This window comes from Eucalyptus grandis, chromosome 11 (genome assembly GCF_016545825.1).
Source record: "Eucalyptus grandis isolate ANBG69807.140 chromosome 11, ASM1654582v1, whole genome shotgun sequence".
NCBI classification, from domain to species: domain Eukaryota; kingdom Viridiplantae; phylum Streptophyta; class Magnoliopsida; order Myrtales; family Myrtaceae; genus Eucalyptus; species Eucalyptus grandis.
In genome coordinates this window covers 35,445,901-35,466,014 of record NC_052622.1, presented here as the reverse complement: position 1 = coordinate 35,466,014, position 20,114 = coordinate 35,445,901, and the positions used below count along the sequence as shown (strand labels likewise).

General features: G+C 38.3%; 1 protein-coding gene and 1 pseudogene across 1 annotated transcript; one reads left to right on the top strand and one right to left on the bottom strand.

The window, feature by feature from the left end:
• Window positions 1-1,911: 1,911 nt before the first annotated feature.
• LOC120289910 lies at window positions 1,912-5,518 on the top strand (annotated as a pseudogene).
• A 7,824-nt stretch (window positions 5,519-13,342) lies between these two features.
• On the bottom strand, window positions 13,343-19,543 carry LOC104427929 (collagen alpha-2(I) chain-like). Its single transcript, XM_039305304.1, has 4 exons — window positions 19,216-19,543; window positions 17,775-17,905; window positions 15,291-16,021; window positions 13,343-13,604 (listed from the first exon to the last, which is right to left on the bottom strand). The coding sequence occupies exons 1-4, from the start codon at window positions 19,541-19,543 to the stop codon at window positions 13,343-13,345; spliced, it is 1,452 nt and encodes a 483-aa protein (XP_039161238.1).
• Window positions 19,544-20,114: the final 571 nt, after the last annotated feature.

Below are 20,114 nucleotides of genomic sequence, written 5' to 3'. Positions count from 1 at the left end.
CTTTCGAGTCGGCTTTTCGATGCGATTTGATGCGGAGATCATGCGTGAGCCGACGGTGAAGTACGCACGTCCTAAGCTTTTTGCCGCCGTCCGCATTCATTGCGAAATGCAGTTTGCATTCGGGGCGACTCTCCGAGCCGAACTTTGCCTATGGAACGTGTCGTAGCCGATAAGTCTCAGCTTTTTCAGAAAACTCTTCCTTTTTCCACCTCTCTGACGATCGAGTTCACTTCCGCGCATCTTCGCTGCGGAACATTCGTGGCCAATACAGGCTGAAAATCATTCGCTTCTTCACTCCTTCTAGCAACGACCGTGTTCGAGCACGATGTCCCGAGCACGGTGGTTTTCTGTAACTGAAAAATCTGCAGAACTTCTCCGACAACATCTGTTTCAACAGTCAAGCCGTTTAGCAAACTGAATTTAACTTATCATCATCTCTCAACTGCAGCTATTTTCTATGCTAGGGTGGATTGTTTTTGTTAGGAAGTGCCGTTCGTCTACGTGTTACGTAACTAAACAGAAAAAGTTCTTCGATGCGATGATTCGCTCGCGTTGCGTGTATAATTAGTATTCTGAAGATCGGAGTATTCGTTATTAAGTATGGTCCACGAAAGCTCTCGAAAGTATGTTGGGTTTTCGAATTGAGATGCAATAATAGGAGGTACCGTCTCTGTCTACTCATTATCTTGAAATTTTTTTGTTACCTTTTTGATCCGATGATGCTATGTAGTAGACAGCCGAGCTAATTTCGGTTGCCCAATTTTCCAGAAACAAACTGGTTCTCCGCTTGACTTTCGTGGGCTTGAAACATGCTTCAAGTTCACGCCAGTTTCGGCATTAAAGTGCGATCATTCCTTTCTTGAAAAGGCGCATGTCTTTTGGGGTCAAAAGTTATTCTTCATAAGCTAAGGAAGACCCTTGTCCCCGTCAAGCGAAGTTTCTCTTCTCTCTTAAAAAAAGATATAGATTTTTTTTATCATAAAATACTATCAAACACGATTCATATTAACCGATTACACTTATGTAAGTCGTCGAATCACGTAAATCCCACAAAAGGCCTTGCCAAATGAATCCGCCCGGATACATTAGGCTCGTGTAATCTTGGAGCACTCAATGACATAGCATCTTCTTGGCGAGTCAACTGACTTGATCTGGATGAATGGGAGGTGAAAAATATGTGCACACTTTCAGATCTAAGTTATTAATGAAATTTGAACATTGCATGGTCTAGAGCTTGGGCCGGGAGTTAGAAGGCTCAAGCTTCCATGGCTCAAGCCCAGGATGGAAAACAAAGGAAAGAAGAAAAGCATCCTTAAATTCTTTTTTCTCACGTATCCAGTGCAAGAGAGAAACCGCCCTTTCATCACGGAGGGATGCTAGACATTTGGGCCCTGAAAGCCCTTTCTGTTTCAACGGTTGGTGCTGCCTCAAGAGAATCTAGGAGGGGACAGAGAGACGACGATTGCAATCGAACTGCTCTGCCCAGCCGACCTAACGCCCTTATATCGTCAGCCGTAGGTGCTTGATTGGCAAATTATGCCACCTCGTCGAACGAGGTCCACACGATTGGTCCATGCCTACCCTTTGCAGCACAGCATATGTAGCGTCCTAGGTAGCGTACGCCTTTTCAACACTGGTCTCCGATTAGCCCACCTCCCTCAGACAAGAAAAGGCCAAGAAATTTCTTGCCGTGCCGCGAGCGTTCCGTCTCTGTCTTTCTCTCTGCCTCTCCCTTTCTCGAGGCTTTATTCCGGCAAAAGGAGGAGAGGATAAAAATTGCAAAACGAAAGCTGATGCAGAACGCGTGTCTTTTCTGTTGGGACGGGAGAGTAAATTTTATATTTGCATGGTCGTACCGCGATCGCGACTGGAGAAGAGTCTAATATGATTTATCTGAACGGGGGGGATCTTACCCGGTAAGAAAACGGAAGCTTGGGCTCGAAGTTCACGAGCCACCACCGCCCTTCCTCTCGCCTTCTCCCGCCCAACAACGCGTTGCCTCTCCCTCTCGCCTATCACCACCTCATTGTCTTGCTTTTCCTTGCGTGTTCATCCTTTCTTTCCTTAGCTTAGAATTTAGCTTCTCCCTTTTTCACTGTACGGCACATAGGATGTTCCCATCTCTTTCCGTGCCATATAAAGCCCACTAAGCTTTACGAATATGGAATTTCGAACTTCTCCTGCCAGCCCCATCTCGTTCCAGTCTTTCAATATCGATCGGTTTCGTCGACGAGCCTTGCATGAGGTTGCATTAGGATTCTTCCTACCTTTGATCCTGGAAAGCGTACAAGGAAAGAAGCTTGAAAAGTTTTGCTGTGATTGCTTCATTTGAAATCGTAGTTGGGTCATTCAGATTCCAGCATTTATTAAGCTACCAACAGTGCCTTCGGTTTCTCCCTGTCTTGTCATCTTTTTTGCCGCTTCCATTTCCCTGTCGAGATTGAGAATTTGGAGGTGAAACGTCCATTTTTGAGGTCACTGAATCGAGCAAATAATGAAATGGGACTGCGCACAGGAACCTCAGATAATTCCTGGAAGCCAGCCATGCCGGCTGGTCACACGAACACCGTGGGTTACTGGTTCAACTGGAGGGTTCTGCTCTGTGTGATCTGGGTCTTTACATCGTCGTGCTTTGCGTTGATGCTCGTGAGGAAGTATGAGGCTTTTTGCAGTCGAAGCAGCGGCAATGGTGGCCGACAAAACCAGCGAGGGGCTGCGGGTGTTTTATATAGTGACGAGACCTGGACTCCATGTCTGAAAGGAGTCCACCCGGCTTGGCTTCTGGCTTTCGAGTCATTGCCTTCTTCTTGCTTATAGGAATGTCATGCGTGACCGCTTTTGTGGACGGCGCCAGCATATACTACTATTACACACAGTAAGTCCTCTGTTTCCCTCTTTTGTATAATCAGTTTCTCTCATTCCATTATCATCTCAGTTGAAGTGTATGTAGATTTGGGGTACGGTTAATATTTTGCTATGCAAGCTTGTCATTTAGCAGTTCATAGAATTTTGTTGCAATTGAGTATTATCAATTACATTTACGGAATTTCCTGGATCGGTCTACATTGGAAAACTGCATGCATTACATGGATCACAGAAATTTGTTAGAAAGTTCAATTATGGAGCTTTTGGGTTCTGTAAAATTTTATTAATTCGACACAGAGGGCTTCCTAATTGAAGTGTAGGCAACATTAACGCGATCATAACGAGAAGAAGTAGGGTTTTCTTCCTTTTAATGATGTATGCCTGAAGCACGGATCTCGTCCCTTAACAAGTTGCTCTCACCTGAAAATGAGGCTTCATTCATAATTTCACAGGAAGCACTTTCTTGTTACTAGCTACATGAATGGTCTAGACTTCTTCCATCACTCCGTCTGAGGTTGACAGAATAAATTTCTTTCTCGACAGGTGGACTTCTACGTTAGTCACCATCTATTTCGGGGTATGTTTTCTGCAGCTCTGCTGCGCCACCATGATCAAGTCCTTCATTTTGCATCTTTGCGTCTATGTTTCCACTAGTCTCTACCCTCTTATTTTCTCTACAACTCTAACATGACTACTTTTGGGCCTCCACAAGCTTGGTTCGTTGCTCTCTGCATACGGATGTTACAGGTACGAGAACAAAAAAGGTGAATCTGACAAGGTGGAGATAGATTTAGAGAAAGCAAATTTTGCGGCTTTAAAGATGAGGGATTCTTCTGACATGGCTAGCACCAACAAAAGCATGAGGGATTCTTCTGACATGGCTAGCACCAACAAAAGCTCTGCTCCACCTGGTGAAGCCATTCGTGAAACTGCAGGCATTTTTGGCTATTCCTTTCAAATAATTTTCCAGGTACACATTGAGCATGTGATTATTTCCTCTTAAGCTTTGAGGAGGGGTCAAGACATTGACATTATTTTCCCTCTCGTTAATGACAGATGAATGCCGGTGCGGTCATGCTTACAGATAGCGTCTTCTGGTTCATAATTGTTCCGTTTCGCCATCAAAAATTATAGACTGAGATTTGTAAGTAACTGAACGCCGCTTAGTTCTTCTTTAGCAAATAAAAACAAAAATACAATCGAATTCTTAGGTGGTGGTGATTCTGTGATAGAGGATTATACATAGCTACTTCATACAAATGGGAGAATGTATAACTACTCTCTTCTTTGAACTCAGCACAGTAGCGCATTTCCTAATAATTGGCAAATTGCCCGTTGGAATTTCCTTCAGTCTCTTACTTGTATCCATTTGAAACAAAATTGCTTAAACAATTTGGGTCCTTCCCAATGACTTGTCTGTTGTGTGCTGCTTATCTAACGTGTTTATCTGACCTTTCACTTGCAGTTGGACATAAGCATGCATACCATCAACGTTGTTTACTTCTTGGAGATACAACTTTAAATTGCTTGGTAAGCAAGTAGCTCGCTGGAATTACTTTCTCTCTTTTTAAGGTCAGATACCATGTGTTCTGATTCCTGGAGTTCTTCCCTTGCAGCGGTTTCCTCTCTTTCGGATTGCATACTTCTTCTTGTGGACGACCATTTACGTTATTTTCCAATGGGTTATCCATGCTTGCTTCACCATCTGGTAAACCGTCTATATTTTTTTAGCTGCATCATCGGTTCATCATGACCTATACTTATCATGACACTAAATGCGTACTGCTTTGCAGGTGGCCGTATCCATTTCTTGACTTGTCATCTCCACATGCTCCTTTATGGTATGTAGACCTTGTGACATTTTGTTGGACAGCTCGTCCTTCAACGTTTACTATGCATGAGAAATGAACAATGCGAGTCCCCCTTAATCTTCCCGCTTGAATTACTTTTAGAATTACTTTTATTTAACTACACTTGCAAACTGAGACGGATTTGGACACCTGGATGGTTCAGTTGGCCCTGCTTTGTTTTCGAATTTGCAGTACTATGATATGTATCTGGTAGTTTCAAACAGCCTTGGTTGATTCTCTACAAATGATTGTAAGGCTCAATTCACATAGAAAGCTATTATGGCCACGATCTAGTTCATTGCATGCAATCCTGTCAGAATTTTTTAGCAGTTAAGAAAGCAAAGCAGGTTTCCTAGTAGTTTGGTTGGCTTTCCTGAGCAACTAGTCTTGACTCCTCTTATATGGTATTTGAAGGTACCTGTCCGTGGCGCTAATGCACTTCCCATGCTATGGCATTTTCGCTTTGGTTGTAAAGCTGAAACACAAGCTGTTGACAAGATGGTTCCCTCAGTCGTATCTATGCTCGAGGTGACATGGATGAATGCTTGTACGTGAAGCAAACCTATCTCATGCTATCCAGAAGAGTTCCTCCATTGAAGGAAGCAGCGGCATGGGAGACCACATTGATAATTCGTTTTGAGCTTATGCATAGGTGATAGCAGAATCATTCAATACATGCAGTTTTGTTAGTAGAAAATAAGCAGGAGAAATTCGTTCAACATAGCTTTCTTTGTCCTGGGAACATGTCGCAGCCACAGGTCTATAACTTGCAGCTGTCTGAAAGAACTCAAAAGAAGGAATTGTTTTTTCCTCCTTCTGGGCATACGCTCATCTCATTTATTCTTGCAATGTTCATTCTGTCTCTACTTCATTGGAACAGACACGAGCACGTGAGGTAACATGTACCTGACACCATTTTAATTCTAGGGATGTTGCCCTTGTATCCTGGCGCTCTTGCTGAACATGATTTCATTGGTCAATTATATCAGAAGTCGCATTAACAAGTGCCTATTGAGCACTTGTTTTTAAAATGTAAAATGACATGAATAGTTCTTGAATTTTGACTCAATATGTAATGTAATCCTCGACCTTTCAATTTAGTCAATGTGGTTCTTGCGTTTTTGCCCAATATACAATGTGTCTCTGAATTTTTAATTTATTCAATGTGACCTTCGAACTTTTGGAACTTTTTGGTGAATATTCAAACTAATCTCTGAATGTCGAAAATGATTTCCAGTTTTTATATTTGAAGTGTCACGAGAAAAAATGAAAAAAGAATATTAGTGTGAAAGTATTATTGCAAAAATAATTGCCAATGTGTCTATGTACTAAATTTCATTAATATCAAAGTAATCTAAAATAAATAGTTACTTAATTTCCAAAATAAAAAATATACAATCGTGTATTGTTATTCGGGATCCTGACACTAAACTATAAACCTCAACTATAAGTCTCAGGTTCTTAACAATGAGACCTGGGAGCACATCATTCGACAATGGGACTCTCCAAGGCCAAACTCACGAACCCACTGCAAATCTCGATTACATTCAAACTTGGAACTTCCAGGTTCGGCTCAAATTAGGACTTAAGAACCCAAGCTTGGACCCTGTGGTTGAGCCCAAGTTACTGTGGGGCAGAAATAAGACTCCAAGGCATACATCCAACCGATTATGCTTGTTACAACATCTTTGTTTAAAATAAAATAAAATAAAAATCTCCGGTAACGATTGAAGTAGTTATAAAGTTCAACAATTAACAATATTTCTTTAAAAATTTGGTAATTCAAATTGCCATAAAATATAGAATGCAAGCTTTACTGATTTATTATACAATTTATGTACAAGTGTGGTAATAGAATTTTCTAAAATTCTATAATAACAATTCCACGAGTTTTTTACATACTGCAAGGAAAATAACAATATTCATCTTTATGAATACTAATAAAGTGTTATTGAATACATTTGATTTTGGAATAACATCCGTTGCCTGAAAATTGCATGAATATCCCATGGATTTTTTTGGCTTGAACAACATAATTAGAGTTGTTTCTGTAAATGTAATAAGCATCTCTAATACGCGGTTTCTAAGAAAATAATGGGATTTGTCTAATTGCCAGCACATGTTTCCAAGAAAATCCTTAGAGGACCATGTGTGGGCTCAGTGATGTTTTTCCAAGTCAATTTTTAATCTTTTTATTAGGTTGACCTCGTATATTCTTTGACCTGCTTTGAATTTATCAAAATTGACTTTTTATTTGACCGTCGTAAATCATGACCAGCTGTGGACACGTACATCGCTGCATGATCAACGTAAAATCTGAATCCAGACTTGACTTTCCCATCTCAAAGTTTCCGCAGCCGCGGATCACTGCGTTTATCAGAATCCACAAAAAGAAATCAACTTGAGTATAATGTGCTTCCGGGTGGAACAAAAGGAGGGAAAAAGGTGTTAAAAGAAATAAACTATAAATTGTGCCATTCTCTTTGCCAAACAAAAAGAGAGGAATTATTACGCGTGCCCAACGTTTTTATCAACATATTCATATTAAACGATATAATAACTTACAAGGCATATGCCAATACCTTAAATTTACCAATTTTTTTTCCGAATAAATTACCAACTAGTCATAAGTTACTAACTCTCATTTGAATTATTTACCAACATTTTTTTTTTGTTATTTTGTAAACTTTTTTTTTATCGATGACTTCAACTTTATGTTCCAATAAGTAAATCAACATAAAAGTTGGAAAATTATTAAAAATAAAATAAAAATTGTTAACTAATTCCAATGAAAATTTGTTACCTGCAACTAGTTGATAAAATGACTTAAATTAAAGTTAAAACTTACATAAACAGCCAGTAAATTTAAGGCGAACTTAAGAAAAATAAATAAAGTCTGTAAAAATAAGAAAATTAAAAAAAAAACTAAAAGAAGAAATAAACTTGGAAAGGAACTCATTTGGTAACCTAAAATAAGGCGGCACCTTAAATGAAAAATAAACTGTAAATTATGCTAATTAAAGTTGGTAATTTTGAAGAAAAGTTGGTAAATTTTAAGGCATTGTTGTGAAATGCAAATAAAAGTTAGCGAAGGATAAAATAAAAAAATAAGAGAGAGAGAGAGAGAGAGAGAGAGAGAGAGAGAGAGAGAGAGAGAGACTGTAACATAAAAAAATTTAAAATTGGTAAGTAACTCAAACAAGATTTGATAACCTAACAGTATTAGGTAGTAGGTTATAATTTTCCATATCAAAACTAATTCTTCAGAAATTTTTCTAGCTTAATAAATTCAATGATGGAGTTGTAATTTGTCGGACATCAAATAATTTATTCACATAATTTATAAACTTAACATCCTAAATAAAATTAGGAAATGGAGAAATTTCAAGATATCACATTACCAATTAATTTTGTGTTACCAACTCTTATTAGGCTAATTGCCAATGTTGATTTGGTCTTTTTGTTCTTTAGTAACCAACTTCTCTTATTTGTAGAAAAACTTTGCAAATTAAAACTAATTTTCCAGAAATTTTCGCAACTTAACAAATTCAATTACCACACAGTAATTTGTAGAAATTATCAAATAATTTATTCAAACCATTTATCATCTTAATATCCTAAATAATCTTAAGAAATGAGGAAATTTCAAAATGTCGCAGTTACCGTATAACTTTGTACCAACTCTTACTTAAGTTGATTACGGTCATTTATTTGGTTTTTAAATAGCCAACTTCTATCATCTCTAAAAAAATCCCTTTATCTTTTATAAATGTTTGTTTACCTCTCTTAGGAACAACTTAAAATTACCAACTATTGTGTGAAATTACTGAGCTTTATTTGTTGGCTTATCAATTTTATTCTCAATTAGGTAACCCAAATAAAAAGTTGGTAAAAAAGAAAGATAAAATAAAGTTTGGTGACTAATTCAAATAAGAATTCATAATGCGGGACTAATTGATTATATAAAAGAGAAAATTTGATAAATCACTAAAGTTAAAGTTAATATTTCTATGTAAGAGTCAGCAAATTTAAGGCATAATTAAGAAAATTTCGTAAAACATAAGAGAAGTGGACAATTAAATGAAAAATAAACTTGATAAGTAACTTACATGAAATTAGTAACTTAAAACTAGTTATCAACTTAATGCTGAAAAAAAAATCGGTAAGTTATGCTAAAGTAGCTAAGTATTTTTAAAGAAAAGTTGGTAAATTTAAGGCATTGTTGTGAATGCCAATTAAAGTTTGTAAACAATAAAAAATTGATAAACTAAAAGATAAATATTGATTATGCTGCATAGTTATCTTAATTTATCTTAATTTACAAGGTTAAAGTTGTTCTCCCATTCGAATTTCTTTAGCTTGATCCTTAGTACCCACCAAGAAATTCACTCGAGACGACATTCCTTTGTACCGTTTCAACGACACTTGGTTTTTTCATCAATCGCAAATTAACAATGGGACCAAGAGCGACATTGCAAACAAGATATGGGAGTCACTTTCCACATTTTGCAATCATGAAAAATTGCTAAAACTTTATTAGGCTTCAAAGAGTAAGTCGAACAAATTAAACATGTTTCCCCAAACTATACATTCAACACATGATGAAATTGATGAAAATTATCCATATGAAAACTCAAAATATATATTGTCTGCGCTTGTAAGCTATATATAGGTACCTTTCTTCTACTTATAAATGCTCGACTCCCTTCACAAGCGGCCCTTGCATGGAGCACCTATTATTTACGATTGAAAGCAACGCCAAATTGAGGGACGTGATTAGAATAATCAAGTGGAGGCACAGCCACGGCTAATCGGCCCGCGAAGGCCTTGGTGCTGGTGGTGCTAGCAGTGGTGCCACTTCCAGGAGTGTAGCCGCTGCAGGTAGGGCATGGGGGTGTACCCTTTTGTAGGGTCTGGAGATTAATTAGACTTGGCTCCTTATTATTAGCCCGCTCTCCTTCGTGACCCTTAATTAGAACCCGGCATGCCTCGCTCGGTCCCGTTGCTATTTCGATCAAAAACAGCAAAATCATCACAGCAACTGCTACCTTTGAAGCTAGGATCTTCTTCATCCTTGGCTGATTTCTAATAATTTCTGGTTTTCTTCTTTCTGGGTCTATTGGGGTGTACAATGAAAAGAATGAATCTGAGGATGTCTCATATTTATATTGCAACATTGCCAAACTATCAGCTATTGTTCAACTCTTCTTCTCTTGATCAAAACTGTTGAACGGGCCTGGAATTTTGAACTTTTGACCGCCACCGCTATGGAGAACCAGATTCGGAATTTCACTTCAGCGGTCAAAGAGAGGAAAGAAGGAATTTTTTTTTTTTTTTTTTTGGTCGGTGAAGAAGGAGCATTTGAATTGGTGGTCAAGGAACATAATTTTCTTTGGTCCGAATGTACTCTTTTGTATCAAGGAAAACGATTTGTTTTCCTTTAACTTCGGGATAAGAACGTTATTGTTCCGTTCATTTCACGAAAATAATTTATAAGAAAAGATTCCCAAGATTTTTCAATGTTCGGTTCATGGAAAATAAATTATGCAAGGAAAACATTTTCCGCCAATGAAAAAAACATCTTCAAAAGTATAGAAAATTTATATCGTCTTTCTTTCACTTTACAAGCACTTTTTTCACCAAACACCTTTTTTTTTTTCTTTTTTTTTAGAAATAATTTGAGTTTTAATTTTTTAATTTTCCTTTTTTTTTTTTCTTTTTTTTTTTATTCTTATTCTTCATGATCGCCGGCCACAACAATGGTTAGTGACTAACCACAAGCGAGTTCAAGCCTCCTCATAAGTCGGCAAGGCCCAACCTCACTCAAGGGTTAGCTGATGGCCAACCATCGCAACGGTTGGCGATTAGCCGAGGAAGAAGAGAATTAAAAATAATTAAAAGAATTTGAATGTTTTGGTAATTTTGTCTAGAAAACCAAATCAGATACCAAACAATGGAAAAATATTTTCTTTTTATTTTAAAGTTTCAATCAAATACTGGAAATATTGTCATTTTGGTTTCTCAAAAAATATTTTCCAAAAACATCATATTTTCCATGAAACAAATGAAGCTTAAAAGTGTCATAATTTCCAATACATACTTCAATGACAAATTTTTTTGAGTGATCACTTGAAGTCCAACATGGTTTTTTAAACTAAATTCATCTTACGTGGCTTTCTAAATTATATTGTTACTTCAACATATTTTTTTTTTTTTTAAAGAAATTGAGGTCTAACGGGGAAAATTTTTCATCCATGGGGTGACAAAGGGAACAAAACAACGACGCTTCAGTTAATGTTGGGAAAATCTCTCCCTTCAAAAAAAATTCTTCACTATTATCTTCCCGGCATTCGACCAAGAACTGATTTATAATTAAATATGTTTCAGTAACCAAAATGAATGAAGCGGAAAATCACGACTTTGGGATATAAAACAGGAAGAATATTTAGTTTTACGGACGTCTTCGATTCTTCTGATTAAATTGTCGGACACGCGTTATTGATCTTTGACCGCCAAAGTTGGAGAAGAAATTTGGACACGCGTTATGACTTTGACTGGAGAAGAAATTTGGATTTGACTTCAGGAGAAGAAGAAGAAGAGAAGAAGATGCGTTAATCGGAAACTTGAATTGGTCGGTCGCAGAACAGCTCATCCCCGTCCTCGACGCACTCGGTTGTTGGATCGTGTCCACCACTTCGAGAATGATGTCATCATGCACGATTGTTTAACCACCACAAATTTCAGCATATGTCCATGTTGATTATATTCACACCAATATGCCGTTAACATGGTGATTGGAAAAAATATTTATACATTCCATTTCAACTATGAGAAAGATAACTAATTACACGGCAAATAAACTGCGAACGTACATAGGCGGAGAAAAACAAAAGAAAAATAAAAAGATGAAGGCTCTATTTCTTTGAAGAGTTAATACCATCAAAAACCCCAAATTAATACACCTATGATAAATTTATTCTAAATTAATTTGTTATCATCAAAAACCCAAAATTGTTACATTAATAACATATTTATTTTTCATTCCTCATTTATTATTTTTATTTTTCGTATATTTATATTTTGACCCATCATTTATTGAAAAATTTTAAAATTGACCTTGTGTATATTAAAATCACATGTTAGAATTCCGAACACATATGTCAGAATTCCGAATTGACATGTGGAGAGTGTTCGAGAGAGTTGACCATTTTTCAATATCTATTGATCGAGTGTTGGAGAGTATCAAAGAATATCAAATACGTGTCGGACACGTGTCAGAGTGTCTGATACAACACGAATGCTCTCGGAGAATGTTGGTACTTCTCAATTTAGAGAAGTGCAGGTGTGTTTGAGAACTGTCTTCCCAAAGCCCCTTAGGCGTCCAAAGCCCTTTGGGGCAAATAAAGAGTGTTTGGCAAATTTTTTTTTTTTTTTTTAACTCCATTTCTCAAATGCAAGCAAAAGGCTGAAAGCCCAAGGCAACTTAAGAGTTACCTTGGGCATTCTCAACATGCTAACCTTGGGCTAGTGAAAAATATTCTCTCGAAATTATCCTCACTTATCTTTTTTTTTTTTGGTTTTTCCCTTGATAAAATATTCATCTTCATCTTCAAGACCAGCATCTACATGTGGTTGTCGTCAAAGGGTAGGCGGTCCAACGAAGGGCAGGCAATCCAGCAAGGGTCACTGCAACCTCCGTGTAGTGACTCTCACGGGAGGGTTGCGCGACCTCACTAAAGTGCCTACCCTTTCTAGATCATATATCCTTCGCCGAACTGCCCGCCTTCATCAGTCAACTCTTTTTTTTTCTTCTTTTTTTTTAATAACAAAAGTCTTTTGCTAATATAATTTATCAAAATACTTTTTTGCTCAAAGGTATTTTACAATGGACTTTTACAAATATAAATTACCGAACACAATTTGTATTTTAAAAAATTTATTTAACTCAACGGCCTTTACATTTCCCGAAGACTTTTCCCAAAGCCTTTTCAAACGCACCCTATGTTTGGGTTCTGCGATTCTTTCAACTGAAGTTCTTACACTTTTATTTAGTTTACCACTGCAAGCCTCGGTCCTTACGCTCAGGCTTGGAACCTCAAGGACTATCTCGAATTAGGACTTAAGAAGCCAAGACATCGGTAGATGGATAAAGGGATTCCAGTGCTTGGACGCTCGACGTTGCGGTCAAACCCAAGGTAGTGTCGGGCAGACATGAGACTCCTAACCCTGGACTAGATTGACTATGCTTGTTAGAACGTCTTAATTTTTCTTCGATAACAAACATTGAATTTTAGAATCTTGTAATCCAAATTGCCATAATTTAGTAGGCAAGCTTTTCTCATTCGGTATACAATTAATTTTACAGCGTGATAGTAGTTTTTTTTAGATTCTACAATAGCAATGCCAAAAGGCCTTTACGTACTTTAAAGAAAATACCAATATACATCCTTGCAAATCACATACCGTATAACCTTTATCTATATATTGTGAAATAAAGTATTAAAGAATACAGATGATCTTGGAATAAAAAGAACAATTTGTTTGTGCTTGTAACATGTGTATCGGTTCCTTTCTTCTACTTACAAATGCTCAATTCCTTTCACAGGCATCCTTTATATGGAGCACCACTATTTATGATCAGCATTGACACCATATTGAGAGACATGACCGGAATAACCATGTCGAGGCACACCAACAAGTAATCGGCCCGTGAAGGCCTTGGTGCCGGTGGTGCTAGCGGTGGTGCTGCTTCCAGGAGTTTCCCCGTTGCAATCCCCGGTGCACGGGGGTGGACCCTTTTGGAGGGACTGGAGAACAATTAGGCTCGGCTCCCTGGTACCATCCTGCGCTCCTTTAAGGCCTTCAAGAAGCCGGCACGCCTCACTTGATCTCAATGACGTTCCCATCAAGAACAGCAAAACCATCAAACCGGTTGCTACTTTTGAAGAGAGGATCTTCTTCATCCTTGGCCACTTTCTAAGAATATGTAACTTTCTTCTGTTTTGGTTGCTGCGAGTTGCGTGTCTATTTGTGTGAAGGATGAAGAGAATGTGTCTGAGGAGGCCTCGTATTTATATTGTGCCATTGCCAAGGCTACCAGCAATTGCCCCGTTCCTTCTCTTGATCAAACCAGTTGAACGGACAGGGGATTTTTGAGTTTTTGACTGCCACGGCTATGGAGAACCGGATTTAGAATTTGACTTCACTGGTTACAGAGAAGGAAGAATAAGGATTTGAATTGGTCATCAAGGAAGACTATTCTTTATTAAATGAGTAAAGTTCTAATTTTCTAGGGTACTATGCCACGATCTAATAATAATTCCATCAAAATTTTATACGTGTTTCTACTTGAAGATATACATTATATTTATAATATATATACACACACTTTGTTGAGGTTTTTCTTTTCTTTTCCCACTAACATCTGCTAGTGCCAAGAAAATCTTTTGGAGTATTTTTGGGTCTAGGTATTTTTGACTCAACTTTTGCTAATCCTACTTTCTTTGACCTTCAAATAGTGCTAGGGGTGTATAAAAGAATTGAGAATTGCCCAAAACTAGATTAGACCCAACCAGAATGGGTGATTCCCACAAAGGCCGATCTAGTTCCCGAATTCCAATTTAATGAACCGATGGATACCGATCCAATTCCTAGTTCTAGGCATGGAACTGCCCACCCAGATTGGACCGGTATCTATATTTTTTTTTAAAAAAAATTGCATCTCAATTACTTAATTAATTTATAGTTTTTGGACCAAATATATGTACATATACGTATATTTGTAGTTATTAGATATTATTGACTAATTTTATCTCTTGGGTATGTAATAGGATTAACTCCTTATTTTTCTTTTTCATTATTGTTGACACCTAAATTTTTGCATAAAAAATGGATTAATTTTACCCAAAAATTAAATAAATCAAAAATTGCATGACATATAGTTTAGGAAATTTAGCTTATTTTGTTTTATTGGACCGCCGGTGAGCGCAAGAATTCTTCACATATTCCGCTGAGATTTTTCACATATTTAGGCAATATACATTAAGAGACATTTTTGAGCAGAAAGGAAATTTTCGGATGGAATATTTGAAAAATACAAAAAAAAATATATATATATATATATCGCATGGAGTGCAACAATATATTCAAGAGATTATTTGACCACCCCTCAAGTGGCATCACTAGAGCGAGCGCTCTTCCTCTCACAAAAGATCGAGCATTCAAATCCCAAGCGTCGCTGGAGGCCTTGCCCGAGGGCACGTGGTGATGGTTTCCACGTGTCCTCCTCAGGGTTTACCCGCCGTTAACGGTGCACGGATTTCCTAGGTCACAAAAAAAAAAGATTTAAATTTTTCCCCCTATAAAAGGTGTGGTGCGTGTACGGAGATACGGGAAAAAAAAAAATCGAAAAATTGAGAGTAAATACGTGGGGTCTATCTCGGTTTCAAAAAAAAAAAAAAAAAAAAAAGTCAAAGGGAAAAAAAAAAAAAAAGAAAAAGTGAGAGAGAGGAAGACCGGAGGGAACGTGAGACGCGTGACAGGTGAGAGAGAGAAAAAACAAAAATTAGCGGAGACTGTTCATCTCCTTGGGAGGGCCCCCCGACTGCGCCGGCCGTGTCCGCGCCGTCCGCTGCGCCGGCACCGCTCCGCTCGCCTTCGCCAGCCACCTCCGACGCCCTCGCCTGCTCCGACCTGCGACCCCGTTCGCCGTTGCAAGGCCTCCGTCCGCCGTCGCTGCTGCTGCTTTCTGTCTCACGAGCAACGCCCGCGACCCAGCGCCGACGCCCAGCAGCACCACCGGAGTTCGATGCCGTTGCTGCTTCCTCCTGCCATCGCTCGCCCGCAGCAGCTGCCGGACCCCATCGGCCTCCGTCCCCGCACCCGCTCGGAGCCGGATCTGCCGCACCGGAACGCCGATCTCGCCCCGACTCGTCTGCAACCCGCGACCCAGCAGATCCCGAGCCAGCTCGCCGCACCCCCGCGAAACTGCTGCTGCCTCGCAGATCTGCTCCACCAGCCTGACGAAGCCCACCGCGCCTCAGCCGATCTCCACCTCCGATCTGCCGCAGCGGAGCTGCTGCCCGACGCCGCTGCTCACCCCCGCCGCTGTGATCCCGCGACGCCGTTGCTCTGTCTTCGCCGTGCCCCGAAGCCCGCAGCTTCCCCCGAGTGACGCTGCTGCAATACCCGGCGTCCGCCGGCCCGCTGCAACCCGAGACTCTGCCGGCCTGCTGGTCCCCCTCCCCGGAGCTCCGACGCCCGCCGCCGCCTCTCACCGGACCTTCGGCGGACCACCACGTTGCTGCCTGTCTTATTTGGAAAAAAAAAAAAGCAAAATCAACTTAGGTAGTTTTTCTTTAATTTATTTATCTTATTTTATTTTTTATTACTTTTGTTATTTTACTTTATTTGTTCTTTTTTAGTATAATTATTTCTAAGTATAAGGATGAGATGTTCGACATGAAATAACCTCCGAAATTTGTGATTGACAGTCCGATTTTCGCGAGTGAAATCCAACTCGCATCGCTTGAAAAATCGCCAATTCGATCTCACGCCCGAGATTCGATTCGCGATTTATTTAAAATTAGCCAACTCAATCTCATGCGTGAGATATAGTTCATCTTATGGTTCGTCAATTTACTGTCGTGTCATTTAAGTTGATTTTGTTTTAGTAAAAAAAAAATCCAAAAAATATGAGTTAGATTAGGTTTATTTATTGTTTTAGGGTTTGCATATTTAGAATAGGAATTTTATTTCGAATTTCAAAAATAAAAATTAAAAAAATCAAAAATCAAAAATCAAATCAATCAATTTAGGATGCTAGTTTTTTTTAACTTAGGTCTCATGTTTAATTATTTGACAATTCTTAATTTTGAAATTAATAAAAAAACATAAAATTGTCATCGCATGTCATATAGAATTAGATTTAATGATTATTGCTAAGTCCACATAATTAGAAATTGTCTGTCATTAGAATTAGGTCATTTAGTTTTATTTCATTATATAAAGCATGATTCTCATTAATTAAGTGAAAACGCAAAAAAAAAAATTGCATGTTAATTAGCAATCATATTTAGGGTTGTTGATGTAAATTATGATCTAACAATACAGATGAGTTCGTTGTTACAAGGTAAATTCCGTAATTTTATTGCTTTCTTGGTGTCTTGCGCAGCTGATCACCTCACATGTTAAGGAAATAGATTTAAAATCAATCCAAATTGTCTACAAAAACATTTTTGAAAATAAAAAGAAATGGTACCAAAAGGGTATTAGAGAAATCTAGTCTAACTACTCCGTACCCAAAGTCTCTAATTCGTAGGAGTAAAATAATTCTTCCGTTATTTTACTTAGATGTCTAACCGACCTATCATGAACTAATTAGTGGTGACTCCTAAATAAAATACATTTACATGTTAAACCTAAGTCGCAAATTGGTATAGGCTTGGGAGAACCTGAGCTAAGTTTAGGTTTAGCAATTCATTAGCCAAACCCTATGTGGTGTACCTAAAAATTTGGTCGAGAAAATTCTAATAATCCATTTACTTGTTTTTTCGACCAAAACAAAATAAACAAATGAAGAGGAATGAGAGAGCCGATTAAAGATGTCCACAAATGTCGCAATGCTTTGTCATCATGATACGAAATTAAAAGTTAACAACTCGTTTTATGGATATAATTAGATCTCTCCTTAATCATTTCCATAATGAAATTTGGTTGATGTTAAAAAGAGATGGATCAAACAATTAATATTTTAACTTCTGTGAATGTTAGGACTTTTAAGGTAAAGTCTAATTCTCCACATATTTTCAGTGTCGGGAAATTCTAAAAGGATCACACCATAACCTTAAAAAAAAAAAAAAAAAAGGTCTTTAGCTAACAAGTATAATATATTTGTTTCGCCCTATAATTTTCAATCATTGATCAACATTAATGGCTCGCAATTCAACCCGAATATAAGGCACCAAATAAGCTTTAGTACTTTAAATAGAAACTATGTTCACTGTAATATTAATTGATGAATGCAATTATAGGATTTGGGAACCGGCTCCATGGACTCACCTGGTGATCTAGTTTCCGAGTGGATCCATAAAACCAATAGACGGGTCCCGATTCCAATTTTTCGGAATCGATCCTTAGTAGGCAATTCCCGATTTCAAGATGGGAACTATCCAACTGAATCATGCTCACTCCTAAATAGTGCATCATGATTTGAGATTATGACAGTATACTCTAGAGGTCAGCTATATTTCTCAGATTCCTGACAGCCAGACTCGAGAACGCATCATTCAACATTGGGGCTCTCCAGAGCCAAACTCAAGAACCCACTGTAAATTTCCGTCCTGCGACCCAACTTGGAACCTCAGGAACCAACTAAAATTATGACTTAAGAACCCAAAACATCGATCAATGTATAAGGGATTCTGATGCTTGGATCCCAGACCTTGCGGCAAAACCCACGTTAATGCTGGGCAGAGAAGAGACTCCGAGGTCTACGTCCAATTGAATATGCTTGCCAGAACGTCTTAATTTTTTACTATTGTAGTGAATATTAAAGTAACTTATCAGCACGTCTATGAAATTACTAATCCCTTTTAATAAGTCACAAATTTTCAACCTTTCTTATTTTTTGTTAAGTTTTATTTGCCTTTCTTACCATCGTCTTAAATTTATCAACTCTTATTGGAATTCATCACTTTAATTGGATGACTAATCAACTTTTTCCCAATTAAATTACCAGGTTACTAATCTCATTTGAATTATTTATCAATGTTGCTATCGTTTAACGACAACTATTTGTCTCTCTTGCAAACATCATAATAATTATATGAATCTTGTCAACTTCTAAGTGTGTGACTCCATAGTTTTTCTCCACTAATTCTCTTCTTCTTTTTTTTTTGTTCTACTTTATCAAATGGTATTGATTTATTAAGTTTATTCCCAATAAGACACAGAAGTTAATAGATTTTGCAAAATTTTATTACATAGGGAGTACCAATTATAACATGCGAATATGAATTGCCTATCCTCCATGCCAAATCTTTGCGTCACATAGGGAGCACACATCTAAATTTTGTCATGGGCAAAAGTTGTCATCCATCAAATTTTTCTAGCTTAAACCTCGATACCATTGATGCAACATTTGCCGTGGTACCCTTTCAATAACACTCGGATTTTTCATCAATTGCAAATTGACAACGCAACAGATAAAAAAAATTGCTGACAAAGTCAGGTAATCACTTCCCACCTCTTGCACTTAAAAAAAAATTGCTAAGCAATTTATTAGGCTTGGACGAATAAATCGAACAAATCAAACATGATTCCCCAAGTTATACATTCTACAACAGATGGAAATTATCCGTCCTAAAAAAATTTCAGAGAATAAAAAGAAAAAAAGAATAATTCGTTTGTGCTTGTAAACTATGTATCGGTTCCTTTCTTCTACTCACAATTGCTCGATTCCCTTCATAAGCGTCCTTTACATGGAATGCCGACTATTTACGATCGGCGGCAACGCCGGATCGAGAGGCGCGATCAGAATAACTAGGTGGAGATACACCAACAGCTGATCGGCCTGCGAAGGCCTTGGTGCTGGTGGTGCTAGCGGTGGTGCTGCTTCCGGGGGTGTAGCCGCTGCAGTTTCCAGTGCACGGGGTCGAACCCTTTTGCAGGGACTGGAGAACAATTAGACTCGGCTGCGTATCACCAGCCCGCCCTCCATCGTGGCCTTTAAGAAGCCGGCACGCCTCACCCGATCGCATTGACGTTCCCATCAGGAACAGCAAAACCATCAAACTGGCCGCTACTTTTGAAAAGAGGATCTTCTTCATCCTTGGCTGGTTTCTGACAACAATCTGTAACTTTCTTCTGATTTGGTTGCTGCGAGTTGCGTGTCTATTTGTGTGTACGATGAAGAGAATGTGTCTTGAGGAGGCTCGTATTTATATGGTGCCATTGCCAAGGCTACCGGCAACTGCTTCGTTCCTTCTTCTCTTGATCAAACCTGTTGAACGGGACTGAGATTTTTTATTTCTTGACTGCCACGGTTGTGCAGAACCGGTTTAGGAATTTGACTTCACCGGTTACAGCGAGGGAAGAAGACGGTTTTGAATTGGTCGTCAGGGAAGATGATCCTTTATTAAATGAGTTTAGTTCTTAGGTTTACGGGAATATTATGCCATTCCATCGATATTTTATTGACGTTTTTACTTCAAAATAATACATTATATATACATTTTCTCTCTGGCGAGGGTTCTTTTTTCACTAGCATCTCGCAAGTGACAAGAAATTCTTTTGGAGTGCCTTTGGGATTCAGGCATTTTCGACTCGAAGTTTTGCTAATCCTACTTTCTTTGACCTTCTAATATAATAAATCATAAAGTTGGCCTTTTTAATTTGACT

Coding starts and splice junctions, on each gene's coding strand:
- LOC104427929 (XM_039305304.1), bottom strand. CDS start 19,543: ATGAAGAAGATCCTCTTTTCAAAAGTAGCGGCCAGTTTGATGGTTTTG. Junction 17,906..19,215: donor ATCCGGCGTTGCCGCCGATC/GTAAATAGTCGG, acceptor TGCACTATTTAG/GAGTGAGCATGATTCAGTTG. Junction 13,605..15,290: donor CCCTCCCAAGGAGATGAACA/GTCTCCGCTAAT, acceptor AACGTCATTGAG/ATCAAGTGAGGCGTGCCGGC.